This window comes from Tribolium madens, unplaced genomic scaffold (genome assembly GCF_015345945.1).
Source record: "Tribolium madens isolate multiple individuals breed KSU strain unplaced genomic scaffold, Tmad_KSU_1.1 Scaffold_91;HRSCAF=231;Tcas5.2_LG7, whole genome shotgun sequence".
Classification (NCBI taxonomy): Eukaryota; Metazoa; Arthropoda; class Insecta; order Coleoptera; family Tenebrionidae; genus Tribolium; species Tribolium madens.
Genome location: NW_025401063.1, coordinates 2649344 through 2673716, shown reverse-complemented (window position 1 = coordinate 2673716; position 24373 = coordinate 2649344). Strand labels below are relative to the sequence as shown.

Below are 24373 nucleotides of genomic sequence, written 5' to 3'. Positions count from 1 at the left end.
TTTACACTTCTACAACCTACTTGATGAAAAAGATTATACAGCTCGTATTTTTGATTGCATAACTATCGCAACATTATTGGTGTCTTCTGAACAAGAAAAAAAAAACAAGACAAATAATGTTTTATAATTTGTCTCACAAACATAATTGTTACAGCTTAAAAATAAAACTAGGCAACACGTTATACAACTTTGTATTTTGGGTTGCATAACAACATTTTGTTAAATTAGCTTTTTTGTGCGTTTATTCTGCGACAGAGACAATAGTCGAGACGAAAGACAAGTGAGTTTAATAAATTTCCTTTATTATTTTTAACGTATATATTATCACAGGCTTAAGTCAGATGAAATACTAAAATATAGTGTAAAGTCAATGTACAATAAAGAAAAAATGTTATTGCATAAAAGGACATAAATATTTAAGACTAAGTCATATGGACATATATTCAATATCTTACACGTAACTCTACCTCACAACCTACCTTATAAAAAAAATCGTTTTCTTGTAGTGATGTTTACTTGAGAACATTGAGTAACAGTTCCTAACTACACAATTTTGTTCTATTTACTCTAAATAAGAAATTTGAATAAAAACCCCTCGACTTGTTACCGCTGAAAGCCGAGAAAGTCCGTTAGTCGATCATTCCAACTATCCAACCAGTTGTAAAGGGGGCTGTGTGTGTTAACCGTCTTGGAGCTCGGCTGAATGGGCATGTACTCCTCCCCCCTGATGCAGAAATAGCTCTTGATGGGCCCCCGACACATCGGACACCGATCGAGCTTCACAAAACAACTCGCACAAATACAAGTGTGTCTGAAACGAGAAATCAGCCTCTGACGCCCCCATCTCCGACCCTACCTGCACGGGAGCAGAGCCCTAGAGAGCGGGAAGTACTGACAAACGACACACAACTGCTCCCCCGAGGAGTTCCACAAGGCCGAGTCGTCGCTCGTGGGGCACACCAGTGTGCGTCCCAACGGCCCGGGGCCCCCTTCCACCGGCTCGGCCACGGCCAGGGGGATCTGCCCCTCCTCGTAGCCCCCCGGATTGCCCGTCGCCAAATACAATTGCTAGAAAAGCGACTCAAACTCGATTTTTACTATTTAAAAAACTCACTTTCAAACAGGATAATTGCCCATTGGCCTGTTTGAGGTACTGGGCGAGGATGCTGGTGGGGAGGGTGCACACGGAGTCTTTGATGTGCACAACGTTGATCAACGCCACCTAAATTTTGAGTTAAAATCGACCAAAATTGGAGATTTCTCACCGTTTCGTCCGGATGGATGTTATCCTCAGCGTCGGTGCGGAACAAGAAAATCACCAAAGGGTAACACAATCGGGGGGGAGTCCCCAGATTGAGCGACGCCGCTGGTAATTTCAACGTAATGGTTTGGTCCGAATGGGGACTTTTTCTGGAAAATGGTCGGTTTTTGGGTGGCAAAACGGGGGAAAAACTCACTTTAGTTGTATTCCGGGGTATTGGTAGAAGCCTTTGAGGAAGTCGCCCCTTTGGAAGGCTTCGCGAAGGTCGGACCAGGGACGCCATAGGAAAATATGCAACTCGCGGATGTTCACGCCCCAAAATGCCTGAATTTGGTACTCGACTTGACTAGATACGCTGCATTGCACTTCTGAAAAAAAAAATGTTCCTGAATTTTGTAACAATTGAAAATTTTCTCTAATAAATATCAAACTTGTCTCTCGAACAATCGGTTATGTAGGTCAGTTAGCATCTATAAGAGGCCACGTAATAATTGACCGCGAATACATTAATGACGTAATATGACCACTTTCGTTTCTCCGTGCCGAAACTCACAATTATGATACTTTATTTTACTTACAAATCGTCGAAAAAATGCATAATTTGGCTTAATTCGCAAACGGGTGTCATCTGCGAATCCAATGGTGTGAGACTAAAAGATATAAAATTAAAAAAAAAAAAATTTGCAAATTATACAGGGTGTCCCAGCAAGTTGAAAAAGTCCAAAGTGACTTTTAAACGGTAAAATTAAACAAAAATTAAATAGGACATTGATAGATACTAATCTAGGCTATCGCCTAAAAGTATTTTCAACTATACAGCGTGTCTCAGAAATAAGTTATAATACAAACTTGTGTTTTTTTAAATGAAACACCATATGTTTCTTAGCGTTTTTGGATGTAGATTTTTATGACAAAGTTTCTAAGCTAAACTTTCATTGGTCGATTTTGCTTAGTTTGACAAAAACATGCACTTTTTAGAAATTCATTACACAAAAACTAAGACATCTAGAAGTATTTTTTTTACTACCGCAAAGAAGAAGGTACAAACTATAAGGTTGTAACATTTTTTTAGTGTATTGCATTTACAAAGATAAAAAAATGAAGGCGTTTGTTAAAAGTTCAATATCTTAAAAAAATTTAATGCAACACCCTATTTATTGGTTTTGCATTTAAAAGATTATTAAATTGTTTTTCTAAAATTATTTACTTTTAGGTGTTTATAATCAATAACTAAAAAGATATTTAACGTTAAACATTAAAAAAAATTACTATTGTTTCAGTAGCCAAAAAGTGCACAGTTGCACAAGAGATGAAAGAAATATCACTTAATTTGTGTTAAACTGAATCCATTATTCTTTATTTTTACAATACAATAATTCGAATTTCAGTATTTATAACTTTTACAATCTTTGGATAAATCAACGGATAAGTGATCCGTGGTGGAATTACCATATCTTTTCATTTATCAATTCTAGATATTAAAAGTTTATTTTTTTAGATAGACAATTTACCAATCTATTAGATGCAAAAATAAAAAATAGGGTGTTCCATTAAAAATTTTTAAGTTATTTAACTTTTAACAAACTTCTTAATTTATTAATCTTTACAAATGCAGAAGTAAAAAAAAATTGTTCTAGCTGTCTTAGTTTTTGTGTAATAATTTTTTTAAAAACGCATGTTTTCGTCAAAAAAGAGTAATTCCATACCAAAACGATCACTTTTAAAACTCATTGTTTCTGATTTTCGTAAATTTGAGATATGTTATAGGTAGTTCGTTTAAAAATAAGTGAAACGTATTCTTTCGTTTTTTATTTTTCCAATGTATGTTGAAAAAACAGGAATATACAAAATTAAGTACCTCATAGCAAAAAGAATTTTTATCTAAAGAACAAATCAACATATTGAAACATTTTTTTTAATAATAGATATAACTAGGCACACTATGGACGTGATAACATATGTATTCTAAAAATTTGTTATTAACAAATAATTTAAAAATATTTTGTTTAAACATAAAAATAAACAATTAGGCAGGTTTTTAAAATTCTCAAAAAATTTATGTTAAAACTCTCATATTTTTACTGTCTTCACATAAGTTTTAAAAATGGCTGAAATTTTTTTTTTTTTTTAAAGTGCTGTATAGTGCATGATCCCCTAAGATCGCCTGAAAGTACCATTTCCTTGGAAATTAAATAGAAAAATTACGAATCACCGTCACTAATAAATTGTTCTAAAGAAAACACATAATTTTTAATAACTTATTAACATTTATTTTTCAAAAAATATCAATAATAAAAAACAAATTCTTCGGTTGAGGAAGAGTACTCTTTAATAATAATAATTAATAATAATAATAGGCCTTTATTAGAAAAAAAAAACAAAAACAAATAAATAAAATACAAACTCTGTGGGGCGAAGTCTAGCCGAAGGCTACTTAACTCAACCCCAAAAAAATAAAAAGTTAGATATATACCTATAATAATAATAATAAAAATGAGAACAAAAAAATATATCAAAATTGACTCTCTATATTTTATTTTATTTTTTGATATTGGAATAAAAGTATGTACCTTTTATGGGCTTCGCTCGACTTGTTCTTTAGATAAAAATTCTTTTTGCTACGAGGTATTTGCTACGAGGTATATCCCTGTTTTTTCAACATACATTGAAAAAATAAAAAACGGTGAAATACGTTTCACTTATTTCTACACGATCTATAACATATCTCAAATTTACGAAAATCAGAAACAATGAGTTTTAAAAGTGATCGTTTTGATAGAATTACTCAAAACTAAGCGAAATCGACTTTTAAAGTTTACGGTAAAAATGCCATAGTCAAGGTCGAGTCAAACGGACTTTTTTTTTTCGCCTGAAATAATTCTCAACTAGTACGTGATTTCAACGATCGATTATTGCGACTATCATTTCCTTATTTGTTGCGATTCCTCACAACACCTGTCTTGGGGCACGTACTCGAGAGGATAACAGGGAAAATTTCTGTTAAGAAGTGATTAAAAGCAAATTACCGGAAATGAAACGCATTTCTGGAAGTGTGCATTTTTGCAGCCTCGCATTATCACTAATTATGAATAAATCAGCGTCAGGGACGGACTCATTTCCCGATTTATGGACGCCCAATTCAATAAATTTCACAATTTGAAAAAAAAATGTAAAAAACCAGGTTAGTGATTGTATTTATGGCTTTCTAGTTAAACTAGTTTGAAATTGACAGAAAGTGAATTATTTACTACAGATTGTATGAAAATGTCGCGTTATTTAAAATTTAAGTACACCTACTAAATATCAAGGTCGTGGTTCATTTACCAAAAATTGTTAAAAGATTATTAAGAAAGTCGACAAAACATTGACGTCAAACACATTTTGACTTAACTAGAACTAATTTATTTAATCAAAATTTAATTGCTTCGACATAAATCGAAATTCGGGCAGTTTTTTCTATCTCCTAATGACGAGGCGAGACGATTTTCTAATTAAATTAGCCTCATTAGGGTGCTTATTAAATAAAAAAAAAAGATATTCAAAGTTTTTATTAAAAAAATTTCTCAATAATTACATTTCACCATCAGAGTGACCTGTGACTCGGAAATTCAGTTGGCAACATTGTATGTAGTGAGAGAATTTACCGCGTAACTAAATTATTCAATGACTGTGATTTTCGTCAAGTAATTGGCAACATTGACTGTCAAATTGAAACGTCACAATTTTATAGTCAATTGCCATTCATTTCCAGGGGCGGCCGCCGGCTAGGCGTCAACCTTATATCATCAATAATTCAGTGTTGCCAATAATACATTTTTCACAACCATTTACAGTCTTTACATTATTAAATTTTAATTTAATTGCAATATCCTTGACAACTTACATATTAAATTAATATTTTCCCTCCTTATTTTATTCAGTATTGCAAACTTAATTTTAGAATCACAGCCTATTCTAATCAAAAATTTAATTGCAAGAAAATCGTTCTGAAATTGGCAACATTGAATGTGGAGACAGAAATTATCGTAACAAATCAATGATTGTGATTTTTGTCGTCAAGTAGGCCAAATCAAAATCTTAATTTGGCAACACTGATTATCAAATTTAAACGTCACAATATTATTGTAAATTGTCGCTTACTAGCCGTCATATATCATCAATAATTCAGTGTTGCCAATAGATCTTTCCCAACTATTTACAGTGTTATCTTTCCATTTAATTTAATTGCAAGATCACATATTGAATTCTGCCTCTATTTTATTCAGTGTTGCAAACTTTATTTTAGAATCACAGCCTACTCTAACGAAAAATTTAATTGGGGGCAAGGAATGATTTTTCCTATGTAATAAATGTCACACAAATGACTTTTTGAAGGTTGTAAAACAAACAATTTCAAAAAAACGACCAAAAATAATTAAAATGAAACCAGTTGTCTTTTTTTGTTAAGGTTGGATACATTTTACGTTATATTTGACTGCAACTTATCTTATTAAGATTGAAATTAAAAAAAAAAATGGGAAAAACACGACATTTTATGCAAATTTCTCTTGTTTTCGTTTGTTCATTTAAGTTAATTGGTTTATCTGTTAAGATTTTTGTTGTTTATTTGAAATGGATTATTCCAATAACAACTCGATTTTATGAGGCTACATAGGTGAATTTTAATTTTTTAATGATTATTACAATTATTTCGAAAAAATTAATCAAAAAGAAATAAAATTTACAACCGTTACAAAGTATGGACCCACTCGGCCATAAAACAATACTTCGATTAAAATAATAATTGGAAATTGAAAGAAATTTGATAAAAATGAATTGAGAAATTTAAATACCACTAGAACAAAAATTCTAAATGAACAAGAATATTACACAATTAAGAGAAAAAATCCGTTTTTGCAAAACTTGATAATTTTTAATTCGAATGTTGTGTTAACCGTGAAAAACTTGAACCTGCTCGATATGTGATGAAAAGTTCTTTGAACTCTCTCCAGTAGCCCTAAGAATAACCATCGCACCAAAAACTTGACCTCATCTCAAATTTTTTTCTCTCTCGTGAAAGTTTATTTCAAAACCGGAGCGCCAACAAATATGTCAAAATCGTTGATATTTTTTTGCAGAAAATTACAAAACTTAGCAACACGATAATTATGTGTAACGTGTAAATAAAAATACGTGGACCGAATGAAGGCACGTAGTAATTAAACCTTCTTCAATGTCATCAGTTCCGTTTCAACGACACGAACGCTTATTGCAAAATGTTATTTTCTTTGCTGGACACGTAACCGTCATTTAGGGCAAGGACCTCAACTTAAAAAAAAAATAAAAATTTTAGGTAATTTGAAAATAATTCTACCGAAAGTCTACAATAAATATAAAAAACAATTCACGGAGACAAGCAGATATAATAAATTGTTTAAGAAATTCTGTCATTTCCTGTTTTTTTTATAATTCAAATTATACGAAAAATTTCCGCCAACTCATGATAATGTGCACTTTTATCTTACAAGTTTCTAGAATAGAAGTGCGTTTTAATTTTCGGTTTTATTAATCGCCGAGTAACATACGAGCTAATTACAAGCTAATTTTCAAATTTTATTTGATTATAATCGATGATTTGAATTAACAACTCATTCATTAATGAAGGTTATAAATTAGCACATGAATGAAGTCCATAAATTTAAAAAAATTAATCTAAATTTATCACCAAAAATGTTTTGAAATAAATAATTTTTTTATTAATACACTAATAATAAAGTATCAAGAAATAATTGAGTCTAAAAAATTATGTAGATTCTAACATTAAAAAAAAAGTATAACACTGATCCCAAATTAGCGCCTTGTGGGATTCCCCAAATTCCGATTATTCTGTTATTTTGCAGACAAGTCCACTTCATATAATCACTAATGACAATATCTACAGGGTGACTCATTAAAAATGTTCTTAACACCTAGACTTTTTAATATACTAAAACTTTACAAAAAATTGACAATTTTAATTTTTGGACATCCTTTACCACATAACTGTCAAACTGACAAATAAATGACGTTTTTTCCAAGAATGTAACAAATTGAGTTTATCAGACCCGTAATTTTATATCACCCCCACATCAATAGACATTCTTTAAGTGCTTTTTAACATCTAGACTAATCTACAGAGTGACTCATACAAAACAAAAACTTTATAAAAAATTAAAAAATCAGATTTTGGACATCCGAAATGACAACTGCCAATTTAACAAGTAAATGTCGCTTTCTCCAAGAATGTCCAAAACATAATAAGAAGATAAATGATTATTTTTTATAGATTAAGTAATCTGTATATAAAGTTTGTCAGGCCCAATTTTATATGAGTCACCCTGTACATAAAACATACGAATTTTTATATGACAAAATGGAATTTTTTAAAATGTTTTTTAATAGATCTGATTTTCAGAGTGATTTATGTAAAACTAAAGTTTAACAAAAAAATCAAAAATCAGCTTTTGGGCATCCTTGACGGGATGATAACTGTCAATCTAACAAATAACATTTTTTACAAGGATGTCCAAAACATAATGATACAAATTTTATTAATCAAATTTTATGTATTTGAAGTTTGTCAGACCCATAGTTTTATATGAATCAACCTGTACATAAAATTTTCAGTTTTTTACACAATAAAATGGCATTTTTAATAAGTTTTTTTAACACCTAAACACTCTAATTCACAGAATGACTCATATAAAATTAGAAATTTACAAGAAATTAAAAAATCAAATTTTTTGGACATATTTAACGAGGTGAGAACTGTCAATCTGACAAATAAATTACGTTTTTTCAAGGACGTTCAAAACATAATGACAAGTTAAATGATAAATTTTTATAAACCAAGTTCTGTGTTTGAAAGTTGTGAAGCCCGTAGTTTTATATGAATTACCCTGTACATAAAATGTCCGGATTTTTACACAACAAAATGACGTTTTTAATCTACAGAGTGACTCATATAAAACAAAAACTTTATAAAAATTCAAAAATCAGATTTTTGGACATCCTTGACGGAATGACAACTGTCAATGTAACAAATAAATGGCGCTTTTTCCAAGGATGTCCAAAAGATAATGACAAGTTAAATCATTAATTTTTATAGATCAAGTGATCTGTATTTGAAGTTTGTCTGGCACACAATTTTATGAGTCACTCTGTACGTAAAATATGAGAATTTTATACGAGAAAATGGCATTTATATATTTTTTTAATAGATCTGATCTTCAGAGTGACTTAAATAAAACTAAAGCTCTACAAAAAATCAACAAAAAGCTTTTGGACATCCATGACTAAATAACGACTGTCAATATGACAAATAAATGAGGTTTTTACACAACAAAATGACATTTTTATAATGTTTTTCTAATCTACAGAGTGACTCATATTTATAAATTATAAAGTTTATAAAATTAAAACTTTATAAAAAAATTCAAAAATCAGATTTTTGGACAACCTTGACGAAATGACAACTGTCAATCTTATAAATAAATGACGTTTATTCAAAGATGTCTAAAACATAAAACAAGTTACTGTATTTGAAATTTGTCAGGCCAGTAGTTTTATATGAATCACCCTGTACATAAAATTTCCGGATTTTTACACAACAGAATGGCGAAAAAGCATTTCTTAACCGTTTTTTAGCACCTACAAAATATCTTATATAAAACTACCGAGACAAATAAGTTACTAGAATTAAAAAATCAATTTTTGTTAAACTTCTTGTCTCGTCTAGTCAAAATTGCAATTGCACAAATAAATCCACTGTTAAAATAAAAACCGGTATTGCAAAATCGAATGTTTCGCAACGTCTCCTTTCGATTTATTCTCGAGGAAAATCGAATTTCGAAATATCGACAAAACCAAAGTGAGAGAAAATGATCAAACCTCAAACTGGGTCTCTTGGAGATGTATAGTACAACCTGGAGTGTTCATACTTAAACAAAATGCGGTCGTTTGTTACGTAACACCGACACAAATACAGTGAAAGTGAAATTGCATCCAACACGTTCTGTATCTCTGGTCGTTCTTTCGAACGATTTTATTTCAAGAGTTTTCTAGTTTTATTATTATTGAATCAACGTGGCTGTGAGTAATGATGCATAGGATGATTGTGTAGACAGGAAGAGGCAATGCACTCTTTTAAACGAGATTATTAACACGAAATGTGGCAACGTAGCTTTTTCAAATTCCAATTTTTCAATTTTCAATTTTCCGTGAAAAATACTGAGATAAAATACCAATTACGTATGGATTAACGTAAGAAAATACACACTTTCATTGTGAAATTATGTACATTACACCGGCATATTATCTAATGTTGGAGATTAAATAAGCTAAGTAGGCCATGATTTTTTTTCCGTAAACTAAGTGGACCGAATCCTTGAATCCTACCTTGCATTTAATTTTATTTAAAATTGTATAAATAAAACAAAATGCAAAGAACAGTAAAATCAAATAAAAATGGCAACACCGCAAGGTGTACTTTTTAGCTATAAGGATTTGTACTAATGATTGATAAGTTGAGACACCCATTAAAGAGTTTAAAAGAGCGAATTTGAAAAAAATACTATTAAATTATTTTTTAATCATCCAGTAATTAGTAATAGTTTTTTTTGCAAGTTAATCTGACATTGCTTTTATTCAATTATGTTAACTCTATACAATGTATACCGGGTGATCAAGAATGAGTGTTTGAGTTGGTAACAAAATAAAGAGAAGTTTTTTTCGGCTATTTGCAACACTGCAATTTGACGTAGCAAGATTGTAGGTTATGTTTGGTATAATTTGAATTGGTAGATGATGCTGGCAAAACTAAACAGTTTAGCCAAATCAAACAATTATTTTTCACCACTCTGTATGTAATAAAAGAACAGATGCTGTAAAATGCGATTAAGAAAAAGTTGAAAAAGTGTAGTTGGCCTTGTGTAAAAAACCTATGATTTTATAGCCCGAATTACAAAACACTAAATTAAAGGAAAAAAATTAGTGCTACAATAAAAATAACGAAGTGATAAACAAGGCAAGGTTAGTATAAGAAATTAGTGAATTTTGAAAGTTGCACACATAAAATATGCATTTGATGCAACAGGATATTGTAAACAAAAGGAAAAAAAAATAAAAGTAATAAGAATAACTTTCAAATGAATTTCTGATCGAAGATGACTTTGTAATTAAGTTGGCAACATTAATTGTCAAATTCAAACGTCACATTTTTATAGTCAATTGTCAGTCATTTCCGAGGGGCGGCCAGTGGCATGGCCGTCACCTAACACAAACTAATATCACCAGTGCTGCCAACCTAATTTTAAAGTCACAGGTCACTTTAATCGGAAATTTTAACTTATTTATGCAAAATGTATCATTTGAAAAATATTAAATACAATCATATTCAACAAAAAAAATTTTTAAGTAAGACACAAGTATAATAAGCCTGTAAGTTCTGTGATTTCCTGTTTTCTTCAAAATTATACGTTTTGGAAAATTTCCGACAACTCAATAAAAGTGCATTTTCACATTTCGAGTTTTTGGACGAAATTAGGGCAAATACTGAATAAAAAACAGTTGAATTTAAAAATTTAAAGTTGCGAGTGCACTATTAATCGCCGAATAACATACGAGTTTTTTTTGTCAAAAACAACAGTTTAGGTGTGTTAAACTTTGATCGATGGCTCCGTTTTGGTGGTGATAGGTTCAAGGTTCGAAGAAACACCCAAAAAATTCCTCAAGCCTTTGTTCTTTCTCATCAAGACCGGACGTAAAATGCTGTATACTATGCACATTTTATTTGCAATTTAAATACCTACTGGAAGACGAGAATTCAAGGTTTCCCAGTGAAAGCATAAAAAATATTCATTCTTGTTTGCAATTGCAAAAGATTTACAGTTACTTATGCGAAAAGAAAAATCTAATTTTCAAACTCGTTTAATGTATTTTTGGCGTTTTACATTCTTGTGTTATGTAAGAGACCGGCACTACAAACATTACAAGTTATGTAAGAAAATCACTGGAATAATTATAATAATAATGCTTTTTTGCTATTTCACCCAATGAATGTTTTTACTGCAACTTCTACATTTTATTCAAATTATTTTACATTCCCGACGTCGTGTTATTTTTTACGTTGAATTTTCCTACACACATCCTCACCTGAATAAGTCGATTTGGACGTTTCTAAAAGCTTGAAAGTGAAGGGAATGTGAACTTTCATCATGTTCATTTGAGGTATCCTCGGCGATACTTGATGGAGGGAATTTGGAAAAACGAAATCGTCGCCGTGGACCCGCAGCACCATCATGTTTCTGAAATAAAAAAACACCACTTTTTGACCCAAAAACCAATCAATAAATATTTTGCATAACATTAACGTAATAAAAGTTATGTTATTTCGTTTATTTAATCATTCCACCTGTCACCGGTTATGACTACAGGTAATTTTCAACAGTTGCTTCACATGTGTGAAGAAACCAATTTTTTTACAAAACTTGACTTACAGACAAAAATGTGACAGTAAATAACTGCGTTTTTTACCAAACACCTTGTATAACTATTAGTATTAATTACTCCCAATTTAAATAAATTAAAACACGATGGATTTTTCCAGCCAAATTGACAATTTTTTAATATCAAAATAAAAAAAAAGTATAACAAAATGTCAAATTATTTAAAATAATTGGTTTTAATCAATATTTAACGCAGGACAGGTATTCAAATTTGACAGATAAGTGACATGTTATTCAAGACATACGTTCACAAAACTTTCAGAGCCCTCTTGACCATGTTTTTTTATCCAATGTTGTAAATACCAATCTGACAACAATGAATTAGCAACTCTAGAACGTAAATCACTAAAACAATTAATATTTTTTTAATTACAGTCACGCATGTTAGACAAATAAAAAATTTGCATTACATAAAATGTGTTTTATTCCAGTTTACACACTTAATACATAATATTTTCTAAAAATAGAAACGTAATTTTCCCACGTCGAGTGTTTAACTAATTGTAAAATAATGATAACTGACACCTTAAAGACGTTGTCTTGGCTAGGACCAGACTTGATCAAATTTTTTGTCCTAGTTAGCTGTGATTTAACAAATGTCAAAAATTTCCAGTTTTTTACTTTTATTTATTTAAAAAATCCTGCAAATATTATTAATTTAAGTGAATTTCGAGTATTGACACACTTTTTGTGGCATTGTAAACACTTCCAAAAACCGAAAAGCGACCTTGAAACTTCTAAAATTTATTTGTTTTGAAATCGTTATGACACCTGACAGATATTGACAATTTGTGGTGGCATGTCAGTGATTGAGTTTGACAAATGGGCAAAGCACACTCTGATGCGCACATTTTCATGAAACTTTCCTCGTGGAAAATTTCAGAACCGGCAAATTGATAAAAACAATAAATTACTCTGGTACCTTATTGAAAACAAGTGAGTTATTTAATAATTCGAACCACATGTAGTGTATAAGGTCCGGAATATAAACACTCCATTTAAGCCTAAATAAATAATTCACAGCAGGAAAAAGCTATAATGTAGGTGGCAACAATATTATCAAATGTAAACTAAATGCAACAAAGTGTGATTTTAGACACGATTAACGCAAAACTGGAAAAATTGTGTTGCAGTTTTTTAATAAACAAATGGGCCAATGATTCATGCAAATTAAACAATAATAAACAATTAGCATTATTTTGTAAGAATCCTGAATAACGTAGGCCTTGGCGATACTAATTGACATTTTGTTTGGCATTTGGATTAATCTCAGACACACGATTTTTCAATCACGGCCGCAAAGGGCTATAAATAAAGAGGCTGACCTGGTGATGAACAGGATCATCGCACAAAAACATAACAGTACTGCAATTACGGAAAAAATGTTTGATAATTCGGCCGCGGACACTAAGAGGGTAGTCATTGTCACCATGTCTTCGTACACAATCCGATTTATTGCAACATTTCGCACACACTTAACACACGACAGTCCGAAACTGACTGTTTTCCGACTTAACGAAATGGTTTATTTTGCCCGAGAGAAACGTCAAAGTGACGTTTGAATTAGATGTTCGGGAAACCACGGAGTAACACCGCAAAAATCACCACACCGAAAATACGCAACAGCAATTTTTTATCAATTATAGCACATGCAGAAACGGGAATTTATCAAAAATAAATAATTTGATAAACAAATAATTTAAGTATTGTACTTTTCAAAGGAGAATTGACGCGAACACAGCTGCTCCGAGCGACTCCGAGTCGGTAAAACAGAACTCTCGGCTGTCACTTCAAGTGTGCTATTGTTTGGATTTATCACAAATATAATAAAAAAAAAAATTTGTTTGGTTGTGGGTAAGATAATTTATTTTTTATTTTTTGTATCAAATAATTAAAATGTTTAAAAAAATAAAATTGACATTATGCAACCAACAATACACTAGCTGTTTATTTCAAAAAGAGAGTTAAATGTGTTTTGACTTTGTTAGTTTTTCAAACGTTGTTGATACACGTACAATCAGTTGTTTAAATTTGTGTTTTTTATTTATTTCATATTTTTTCACCGGCGTGAAGTTATCTCCCAAATGGTCCGAAGTCAGCCGCTCACGTGTCACTCCTGTCACCGATGTCAACATTAAAATTAAAAATGAATCATTCCGATAAACTCAATCTGAATTAAGTCGCGATGGACCACCGTTCGCCCTTGGAGAGCATCTTCGGCATAATCGGGGGGCTTCCTCAGGGGCATGACAAGCCGGTCAAACATGCCCTTTACAACGCCGTGGCCCTTCTGCTGCTCGTCCTGTGTTGTGTGGCCACTTGGGCCTTGTTTATGATCCTGGAGCCGTTCGTCAAGCCTCTAGTGTGGGCCCTGCTCGTCGGGTCAGTGCTGCACCCCCTTAAGAGGTCCCTCCGCGACAAGTTCCAAGCCTGGTTCAAGAGTCTGGAGGTGGCGCACACCCCCATTGTGCTGGGGGTGATCCTCATCCCCATTAACATCGTCAACGACCTGTCGGACTTAATCGGAGACCAGATTTTGAAACGCATTAAATTTATTATCGCGGCTTGTGTGGCTGTCCCAGTGGGGCTCCTGGTCTACAACTACACCCCAAAACTGGTAGTTTGCATTTTTTACAAGGCTTACACTTATAGTTACTTCGTGTTGAATTTCTGCCTGGATATCGCCACTCTACCTCTGGTAAATATAATCGTTTTCATGTTAATGTGCTCGAAGTAGGCGTTGCAAGGGATTATTTTAAGGTGGCAACCATGCGAAAACTCAAAATCCCAACCTCAATCTTCTTTGAAAATTATTTTTTCAAATAATTGTGTGCCCCAGATAGCAAAAAATAATTAAAATTAACATAAAAGATTTTTGTCATTATTGATACGATTAAATTTGTTTTGAATGACATTAATGACACTTTTTGTGTGAATCGGCCTTTAAATTAAAGATGCATTTAGATTTCTACAGCCTACTTGATGCACATTAATATGAAAAATAAGTGACAATTAAATGAATGAAAATGTTTCAGTTTGGCCTAATTTTAATCGCCTACATTTCGATGACCTTTCTCCTCTGGAAGCCCGAGAATAACACTCGGTTTCACTACGCCTCAATCGTAATTTGGTTGTTTTTATCTTGTTGCCTAGCCCACTTATTTGGGTCGTTCCAAATGGCCGCATTTATTTTTCTCCAAGTCGTGTTTTTTGGGGGTTTTGTGAGCGAAGTCTACGACATTTACAGCGAATTGAACGCCGAAGGCCACTCGATGACATTCCTCGAGTCGCTATCTCTCGCATTTCACGACGTGGCGAGCGAAGCGAGTGAAAAAACTACAGAAATTGCGGAGCCCAAACCAAAGACACCAAAGACTGCGGTCAAGTTCGAGGACGGCGTCGGCGACGTCGCCCCCCGACGCGACCCCTACTCGTTAGATTTATTCGAGGAGAAGAAATCGAGTGATTCGATGAGCAACGCGAGTGTGTTGATTACCAATCAGGGGATTCACCTAATTTCGAAAGCCCCGAAAGAGCTGAAACGGTCACTGTCTCAGCCGCAATTTTCGCTGAAAAACCGCTCAAGTTTCATGAATTTCAGTCGGCGCTTGAGCGAGAAAGGTTCGACTCAGAGTCTCATCGATACGGAGAAATACGAGAGCACTTTTTACTTGTATTCGGTGTTGTGGGCGTGTATTGTGATGTTGTTTTGGAAAAATATCGTGTTGTTGCCGTTGTTGCCACTACCGATTTTGTTGTATTGTCTCAAACATGCGGGGAAGTACTTCGGGGTGTGGAATTGGGTCTACGACAACTTGAAAATTGCCATTTTGGGGGTGTGTCATTGGTGTTGTGAGAGACATGACGCACTTGTCCCTGTACCAATTAGGGGGCTTTATCGAGTGGTCCACAAGATAAATATTTTTCTCAAAACTAGTATTAAGGAAAGTATTGATACGGTGGCAAGCTGTGTTGTTATTTTTGGGCTTATTATTTTCCTCACTTGTGCGTCGATTTTTATCGCAATTCAGGTAAAAACCAAGTTAGGGTTGTTTTTTTTTTTTTTAATTGAAGTTTTAGATTTATGCTGAGGCCATTATGTTGGTACAAATGACCGGAAACGTGATTAACCAGACTGTGGTGCACAACCCGGAACTGCGCCAGCTTTTGCCCCCCACATGGGACGACACTGTCGATTCGGTTTTGGACAATGCGTACCAATATGGCCGCGAGGGCATTTCCAAAGCGGTAAATCCCCGAATTTTCAATCCCAACGGTGTTGCCAGCTCAAAACAATTAAATTCACCAGATTTGAGCTGAAAAGTTACCAGATTACAAGATTATCTTTTATTTTTTTATTACTGTCAAAGATTTACATAAATTTACATAAATCTCACAAATCTGCTCAAAAACGTGCTTAAATGCTCGAAAAATGCAACAATAGGTAACACTATTTTATTTTGTCTAATTCTATACTTTTTTGGCTAGTTTTTAATAAAATTTTGCGAAATACCGGGTAACTATTAATGTTTATTACAAAAAATCTATTGGCAACACTGAATTATTCGTTGTTATGTATGTATAAAAGTTTGACGTTTGAATTTGAAAGTCAAGGTTGCCAAACTAAAATTTTAAATTTGACATCAAATTGAGGTAAAAAATGACAATCATTTACAGTCACACGATATTAACGTTTTTACTTGAAAAACATGCTAAACACCTGATAGAGGTAAAATTGGTGATTTAATTTGATGTTTTTTTGGTTTGTTTTGGTAAAATCTTGCATTAACACCATTTTCGACCATATTTTGTATGTAAAAATAATTAAAAAAAGGCTAAATCGAATGAAACAAACGAAATAACATCAATTTACATTAATTTTTTTTGTTGTGCTTAAGCATATTTTGACAATATCCTGCAAAGTAACTGAGTTTCTGGTTCAAAAACGAACTAAATCGAACGAGATCCGCTAAAATGAAATCAATTTCAATCTAATTTGGTAATTTTTCAGTCAGTTTTATCAAAAATTTGAATGTACTTTAAAAACGTGCTGAAACACTTTGAAAATCCAAAAATAACATTAGTTTTGGCCTAATTTGATAAATTTTCGGTTTGTTTTTAACGAAATTTTGCAAAATAGTTCTGTTTCTGACTAAACCCATACTAAAACGCTCAGAAATGGACAAAATAATGTACTTCTTGACCTATTTTAGAGATTTTTTTTTTATCTTGTTGAGTGAAATACCATTTACAAAAACAAAACTATCTCTCGATTTTTCAACTTGTTTTTGAGAAAATTTAGTATTTGAGTTTCTGCGTGGCTAAAAAAACGTGCAAAATGTTCAAAAATACAAAAAAGTAGTGTCATCATTTTTGACTGAATTTACTATATCAATGATTAAAAAAAAACAAATTATTTGGGCGAATACTCGATTTATAAAAGTTACAGTACATTAATTTTCTGCTGGAACTATAGTCATGTTTCTAAAAAATCATCAGAAAGTAGAATTTTTTCAAAAATTTTTACCAAATTATTAAACTAGTACAAAAAAATCACCAGATCTGGTGATTTACGTGATAAATCTCCCAAATCTGCTCAAAAACGTGCTTAAATGCTCGAAAAATGCAAAAATAGGTAACGCTATTTTTTTTTAGTCTAATTCTAAACTTTTCTGGCTAATTTTTAATTAAATTTTGCAAAATACCGGGTAACTATTAATGTTTATGACAAAAAAAATCTATTGGCAACACTGAATTATTCGTAATCCTTCCAAATTTGTTATATACAGAACTCGCGCCAGAACTCGCGCCCCAGAGAAAATTTTCAAGTATGGTAAGATACCAGGAACATGAAAAAAATGTTTAAAAAATTCTAACTGTCAAAAAATTTTGACGTTTATTTTTTGACATTTGACATTTTTTTATATCTATTTAATGACACTGATGGTCTTGTATCTGTTTTTTTACAATTATTTAGTAAAGGGACAAAAAGTTTGCCAATAAAAGCCACAAATAACATTTAACTGAGTTACACAATTTAGGATAAAGCTTCCTTGTTTCCTCTTTTAATATCCTATAGCAAAAAAACTTGGGAAATTATTTTTCCAACAGAAATAAATAGAGTCAAAGTGCAAACTTTAAACCCTCATAACTTCGAAAATTTTATAGATAAAATTTTTTTAACATTTTTTCCATGTTCCTGGTATCTTACCTTATATGACATTTTTCTCTGGGGCGCGAGTTCTGGCGCATCCTGTATGTATAAAAATTTGACCTTTGAATTTGAAAGTCAGTGTTGCCAAATTATATTTTAAATTTGACACCAACTTGAGGTAAAAAATGACAATCATTTACAGTCACCCGATATTAACGTTTTTATTTGAAAAACATGCTAAACACCTGATAGAGGCAAAAATAGTGATTTAATTTGATGTTTTTTGATTTGTTTGTTTTAATTAACACCATTTTCGACCATATTTTGTATTTTTCGCCAATTTTTTTAACAAAATTTCACTCAAAAAGAGCTAAATCGAATGAAACAAACGAAATAACATCAATTTAGATTTATTTTTGTTAATTTTTTGTCACGTTTCTAAAAAATCATCAGAAATTAGAATTTTTTCAAAAGTTTTCACCAAATTAAACTAGTATAAAAATCACCAAATCTAGTGAAATTTCACCAGACCTGGCAACACTATGGGGATTCCCCCAATCACTGTTTTTTCCCCAGGTCAGGGGAATGATGACAGATGTGGATTCAGCCAAATCGGAAAAACTCGAAAAGCAAGTCTTGGAATTGTGGGACAGGGTGTACCAATCCTGGATGTCCACAAACGACGCAAACGGCCCCAAAGTGACCGAAGACGCGGTCCGAGTCTCATGGGAGAACTTCCTCAGTGACATCCAGCGGTCTCCAGGTAAAAAATTGTATGCAACTCGTGCAGAAACTAATTTTCGTAGAAATGTTCAACTTGAATGGAATCGTGGAGTTTGCGAAACAGAACGTGGGGACGCTTTTGTCGCTCCTGGAGTCGGTTTGGTCCATAGTCAAGGGGAATATCGGGCTGGTGCTCGGCTCATTTAGTGCTTTTTTGTCGGTGATTCTGGGCGGGGGCACCGCTGTGTTAAACTTCATCTTAAATGGGGTAAAACTCAATTCTAACCCTATTAAATTTAATAAAAAATTTTAGATTGTGTTCCTCACCACACTTTTCTACCTCTTGAGCTCCAGTGGCGACCTCTACAAGCCCGTGGAGCTCATGACGCAATTCTCCTCCAGTGGCCGCCGGTTTGGGCACGCCCTCGAGGGGGCTATCAACGGAGTCTTCACAGCGTCGTTCAAAATGGCCGCGTTTTACGGGATGTGGACGTGGTTCATTCATAATTTGTTCAGTGTGAAGATTGTCTATCTTCCGTCGGCGTTTGCCACGATTCTGGGGGCTGTCCCGTTTTTGGGGACCTATTGGGCGTGCTTCCCCGCCGTTTTGGACCTGTGGTTGGCTCAAGATCGCGGAATTGAGGCAATTGTGTTTGCCATTTGCCAGTTTTTGCCCACTTCGATTGTGGACACCACGATTTATAAGGAAATCAAAGGGTTTGTGTGTTAAAAAAACTAATTTTGGTTTTTCTTATTGCCGTTTCAGGGGTGGGCATCCGTATTTGACGGGTTTGGCCATCGCGGGGGGGATTTTCTGTCTCGGGGTCGAGGGGGCCATCGTGGGGCCCCTCTTACTGTGCGGGTTGTACGTCGCGATTGACCTGTCTTCTAGTCTTTTCAAGGAATCGCCCTCAGAGGAGTCCCTCAATCTCAGGCTGCAGTTGCAAGATCGATAGGTTTATGCTTAATGTTATGGCTTTAAAACGCAAGATTTTTACAGATATTTATTGATGTTAGATGTTTTTAAGAAATAAACGAAAATTAAAAATTTGGCGTCCTTGAATTGGTTTTTATTATTGCCCAGTTGGCTTTGCCGAATTTTAGTAATATAACAATTGCCAACGATAACACATCTGGTGAAAAACAAAATGTCAATTAAAAATAAATTATTTCTAATAAACAATCGTTTAAAGGAACATCGCAGAGGATAAAGTGTCTTCGGGCCTTTTAGTTAAATGCCTTTTCGCAATTTTTTTGTCTAATAAATATTTGTTTTTGGACTTTTTGGTACCAACTTTTAATTCAAAAGTCACTAATGTATTAACCCAATTTAAAAAATTGAAATTTACCAAATGTGTCATTGTTTTCACGACCTTAGACGCTGTTTTATCAGACGCCACTCTTGCACAACATTATCAAATTGTCTGATAATTTATTTATGGAAAATTAAGTAATTGTTGACATTCCATTCGGGTGACAGCGTGGACGTAACCTCAAATCAGCTGTTCGCTGTCACTTTGACAGCCGCTTTATCGCGAGCAAAAAATGTGAAATTTTATCAAAAACGCAAAAAATGGTGTCGAACGGCGATAATTGGGTCCGTATTTTTGACATTCCCGATGTCAGCAACCACCGGAAAGGCTTTACCATCTACAAAGTTATCTCAATGGTTGGTAACATTCCACAATTTTGAATTATCAAATGTTTGATTTTGCAGCTTTATCCCGAGTCTTGCCCCGACGCGATAACGAAAATAACAGTCTGGAAACGTTTCAACGACTTTAAGAAGCTTCATCGCGAGATTAAAGTCTTGCACAATAAATTGAACATCAAAGATAAATACCCGAGTTTGCCCACTTCCAGCTACTTTAAAAGGTAACGAATTTCGCCCCCAATGTGCCATAATTGTGTTTTTGTCCCAGATTTAGTGAAGAGACTGTACAGGAGCGAAGACAGAGCATTTTGAATTTTCTAGAATATGTCGGTTATCACTCTCAGTTGTTTACTTCAAGCGAATTTGTAAAATTCTTTGAAACGAGTCACACGCCTGTAAATCAGCTAAACGGTAATATTAATTCAATTAGAGCTGATTTAAACTTACCTGAGGACCCCGAATATTGCGTAGCCAACTCTGATGACGATCGCACTATCAGTGACACTGATTCTGTAACGACAGTAAGTGACTGGTAGTAGAAAAAATATGAAGTGTGTCTCGTGCGTTTCAGAGCAGCGATTTTTTTGTCGATTCTGTGCCTAAATCTCGGCTAAGTCTCAACCAATCGAGAAATTCGGATAACATAAGCATATCCACAACCACTGATAGTGTAACGCTATTGGACGGTCTTATTTACCCCACACCCCCCAACACGCCCAGTTGTGCCGAAAATTACGCACAATACGTCATAGACGCTTCAATTCATGTGAAAATCGCCACGGAGTTGGAAAACGAGAAGAAATACGAGGAGGCTTTTACGGCGTATAAAACCGCAATTGATATTTTACTGAAATATGGGAAAGGTACTGAAATGAATGATTTTTAATCGCAAGTTGCCGTTAATCTTAAAGTCTTGAGTTGGCAACCTTGACTTAAATTCAAACGTCAAACTTATAGGCAATTGTCATTCAGTGTTGCCAGCTCAAAAAAATAAAATTCACTAGATCAGTTGTCAAATTTACACCAATTTTAATCAGATTGCAAGATTACAATTTAAATCTTTCCAAAATAATGTCAAAAGTTTACGTTCTTTTTTACATAAACTGAGTGGTTAATGCCTGAGTTAGGTAAAAATATGATATCTATATATTTTATAAACAATTTAGTGATTTTTTACTCGATATGGCAAAATCTTATGAAAAATGGGAGTTATCAGCTTAAAAACCTGTTTAAACTCTCGAAAAAGCCAAAAATGACATAATTTTTAGTCAAATTCTATGATTTTTTGACTTGTTTTAAACAAAGTGTTGCGAAATAATTGCGTTTCCGGCTGAAAATGTGCGAAAACGCTAGAGAAATTAAACAAATATCAATTTTAATTATTTATTATTTTTCTGATTTTTATTCACGTTTTAGACAAGATTCTGTAAAATAAATGAGCCTCTGGCTCAAAAACGAAATAAGTTGAGCGAAACAAGCTGAAAAATAATATCAATTTCGATTTTATTTTGTAATTTTTTAGCCTGTTTAAATGTAATTTTTTGAAATTTTTTGTTTTTGTTTCAAAAACGTGCTTAAACATTTTAAAAAGGCAAAAATAACACCTTTTTTGTTGAATTTTTGACTTGTTTTTAATGAAATTTTGCGAAATAATTATATTTCTAGATGAGAAATATATCTATAAAGCATTTGAAAAATGCAAAAGTAAATTGTCATTTTTGAAAAAAACAAATAGAACTTTTTTAAACCAATATTGTGGTTTTTCGCTTTTTTTGAAAAAAATCAGCCAAACAATCAAGTTTTTTTGAAAAAATGGTATTATTTGCTTTTGACCTAAGTTTTCTTATCAATAATTGAAAATTTTGTGTGTTAATATTTTTTTGTGGCTGCAGAGTTTTTTATTTCCAAAAACTCACCAGATTTTCATCACCAGAATTTTTACAAATTTAAGTTTTCACGAAATCACCAGACTATCATGAAAATCACCAGATCTGGTGAAATTTAACCCTGCCTGTAATTTTGTGTATACTGGACGACTCTCAATTTCGCTTTTTGTGTTTGTTTTGTCCATTGTTTTTTTGAAAAATTAATAATAATAATACGGTGAAGTCTCTCCGTATTTAAATTTTTTTTTTAATTTATTTTTCACCGTGATTTTGATCCTGAATTTGGCGATCTTAACTTTATCAATCTTGATTTGAAAATTCAAACGTCAGTCTTTTATAGGCAATTGTCATTAGATAAATCAGATAAATTACTAACAATTCAGTGTCGCCAATAGATTTTTTGTCACAAACATTTATAGTCACTCGGTACAATAAAATCAAAAAGTCCTATCAAGCTAGCGTAGAAATTTGACAAATGAGAAATGTCAAAATGATTTTCGTATTAAATTCGGGGCAAACACTAAAATTAACTCATTTAAGAATGTTTTGAGAGGTTTTGTAGAAAAATCCAACGTGTTTAGACAGTATTTTAATTTTTAATAAATAATTTTTTGATATTTTGTTAATATACGGACTGGTATGCGACATACGTCCTACTTGATTGACTTTTTGATTATTTGTTAATAATCGAGGAAAACCATCTTTTAGACGATAAAAATTACGACAGGAGACAAGTAGTGAGATACAAAACTGATAAATATTTACTGAGGGCTGAAAAAATATACAACATGCATCTGGCCCCTGAAGTACAGAGTTTGAAACAAATCGTAAGTTAGAAGGCGCTGTAGTGGCGGGAATTTTAAAATTGAAATTTGTTTTCTAGACCGAATCGGAGGAAAACGGTCAAAATCCCGATCAATACGTGCAACGACCCATCTCAGAGTTATACAAATACAAAGTGGTCCGTGTTATAGCCTCAGGAATGTTGGTTTTGCATTCCGAGCTCCAACAACTTTTTTATATTAAAGTAAAAAAAATTGGATTGTTTTTCGGGTTTAACCCCTTCTTGTAGGTGATACACAAGACTATGAAATTTCTCAATGAGAACTTGATTTTGCCCGAGAATGTGCCTTACATGGTTAAATTGTACAATTATTACAACTGCGAAAACGCCTTGTTTTTAGTGTTAGAATATTGCAGGTTTGTCGTTGTTTTGGTATTTTTCGGTGTTGAATGTGCTTTTCCAGCGGTAAGACACTGTGGGAGTACGTGAAGTGTCGCTCCGAGGACCCTTGCGACGCTTTTCGCCCCCCGAATGGGGCCCAAATCCTGCGCCAAGTGCACGATATGGATCTCTCCGATCCGGAATCGGAGCACAGCTACAGCGATCTAATCAACGATTACGCGAACAACAAAGGCAAAAAATGCGACGACGACGATTACGTGAAAGTCGAAAGCGTTGATAGAAACTTAATGGACGAACCTGTCCCCGATTTATTGCCGGTCAATCGACGGAAATTCAGCGAAATGTCGTCGAGTTTCGACTTGGATCTCGCGCAAAATCTCCTCATTCCCCCCGAGTGGGTCGTCAAGTGGGCGGCGCAACTCCTCCTCGCCTTGGAGAAACTCCACGCCGTGGGAGTTGTGTGCCAGTAAGTAGTAAAAAACTCGTACACGGCTCGCCATGTCAACTTTCAGCGATTTGCAATCGCGCAATCTTCTGATCGACGATGGGGGCGACTTGGTGCTCACTTACATGTGCAACGTCAATGAGTTTGCAACCGGAAGTTTGCTGTTGGCAGCACCGGAAGTGCTGACCTTTGAACGGGTCACAGCCGCCGCGGATTGGTGGGGCTATGGGGCGATTTTGTACGAGCTTCTAGTCGGAATGGTACTTTAATTACTTTACTTTAATTAAATTAAGTTTAAGGAACAAAAAAATTTCGTGATTTTTGAAAGGTTGTAATTCATCTAAAAATGGTCGTATTAAGATTAAAAAAAACATTTTGAAGCTTTAAGTTTCTAGTTAAAAAAAACTGGAATAAATGTCGTATAAAATCCTTTTATGATTTTTTGGCAAAAATTTTTTCACCTTTAACCTACTTTAAAACCTTATCTTTTTTAACAACTTTCTTTAGAAATAATAATGCATAAAACTATAGTACAGACTGA

The 24373-nt window shown here is 33.4% G+C and overlaps 3 protein-coding genes across 5 annotated transcripts; 2 read left to right on the top strand and 1 right to left on the bottom strand.

Annotated features, from left to right (window-relative positions):
- Positions 1-281: 281 nt before the first annotated feature.
- LOC123011015 (cell growth regulator with RING finger domain protein 1-like) lies at positions 282-13334 on the bottom strand. Its single transcript, XM_044408262.1, has 7 exons — positions 13110-13334; positions 11432-11583; positions 1458-1629; positions 1266-1410; positions 1115-1222; positions 857-1068; positions 282-811 (listed from the first exon to the last, which is right to left on the bottom strand). Exons 1-7 carry the CDS (start codon positions 13214-13216, stop codon positions 604-606), a joined length of 1104 nt encoding a protein of 367 aa, XP_044264197.1. The 5' UTR covers positions 13217-13334; the 3' UTR covers positions 282-603.
- A 222-nt stretch (positions 13335-13556) lies between these two features.
- Positions 13557-19711, top strand: LOC123010699 (transmembrane protein 245). 2 transcript variants are annotated; one of them, XM_044407774.1, is made up of 8 exons: positions 13557-13638; positions 13858-14482; positions 14820-15815; positions 15865-16032; positions 18515-18701; positions 18745-18929; positions 18975-19378; positions 19428-19711. In XM_044407774.1, exons 2-8 carry the CDS (start codon positions 13970-13972, stop codon positions 19615-19617), a joined length of 2643 nt encoding a protein of 880 aa, XP_044263709.1. In that variant the 5' UTR covers positions 13557-13638; positions 13858-13969; the 3' UTR covers positions 19618-19711. The 2 variants fall into 2 exon arrangements, with proteins under 2 accessions (XP_044263709.1, XP_044263710.1); XM_044407775.1 differs by lacking the exon at positions 13557-13638 and having other exon boundaries at positions 13734-14482.
- Positions 19712-19989: 278 nt separating this feature from the next.
- On the top strand, positions 19990-24189 carry LOC123010700 (ribosomal protein S6 kinase delta-1). 2 transcript variants are annotated; one of them, XM_044407777.1, is made up of 10 exons: positions 19990-20330; positions 20379-20536; positions 20584-20726; positions 20787-20836; positions 20887-21178; positions 22910-23028; positions 23085-23228; positions 23274-23401; positions 23449-23853; positions 23900-24189. In XM_044407777.1, exons 1-10 carry the CDS (start codon positions 20235-20237, stop codon positions 24099-24101), a joined length of 1737 nt encoding a protein of 578 aa, XP_044263712.1. In that variant the 5' UTR covers positions 19990-20234; the 3' UTR covers positions 24102-24189. The 2 variants fall into 2 exon arrangements, with proteins under 2 accessions (XP_044263712.1, XP_044263711.1); XM_044407776.1 differs by having other exon boundaries at positions 19991-20330; positions 20584-20836; positions 23900-24187.
- Positions 24190-24373: the final 184 nt, after the last annotated feature.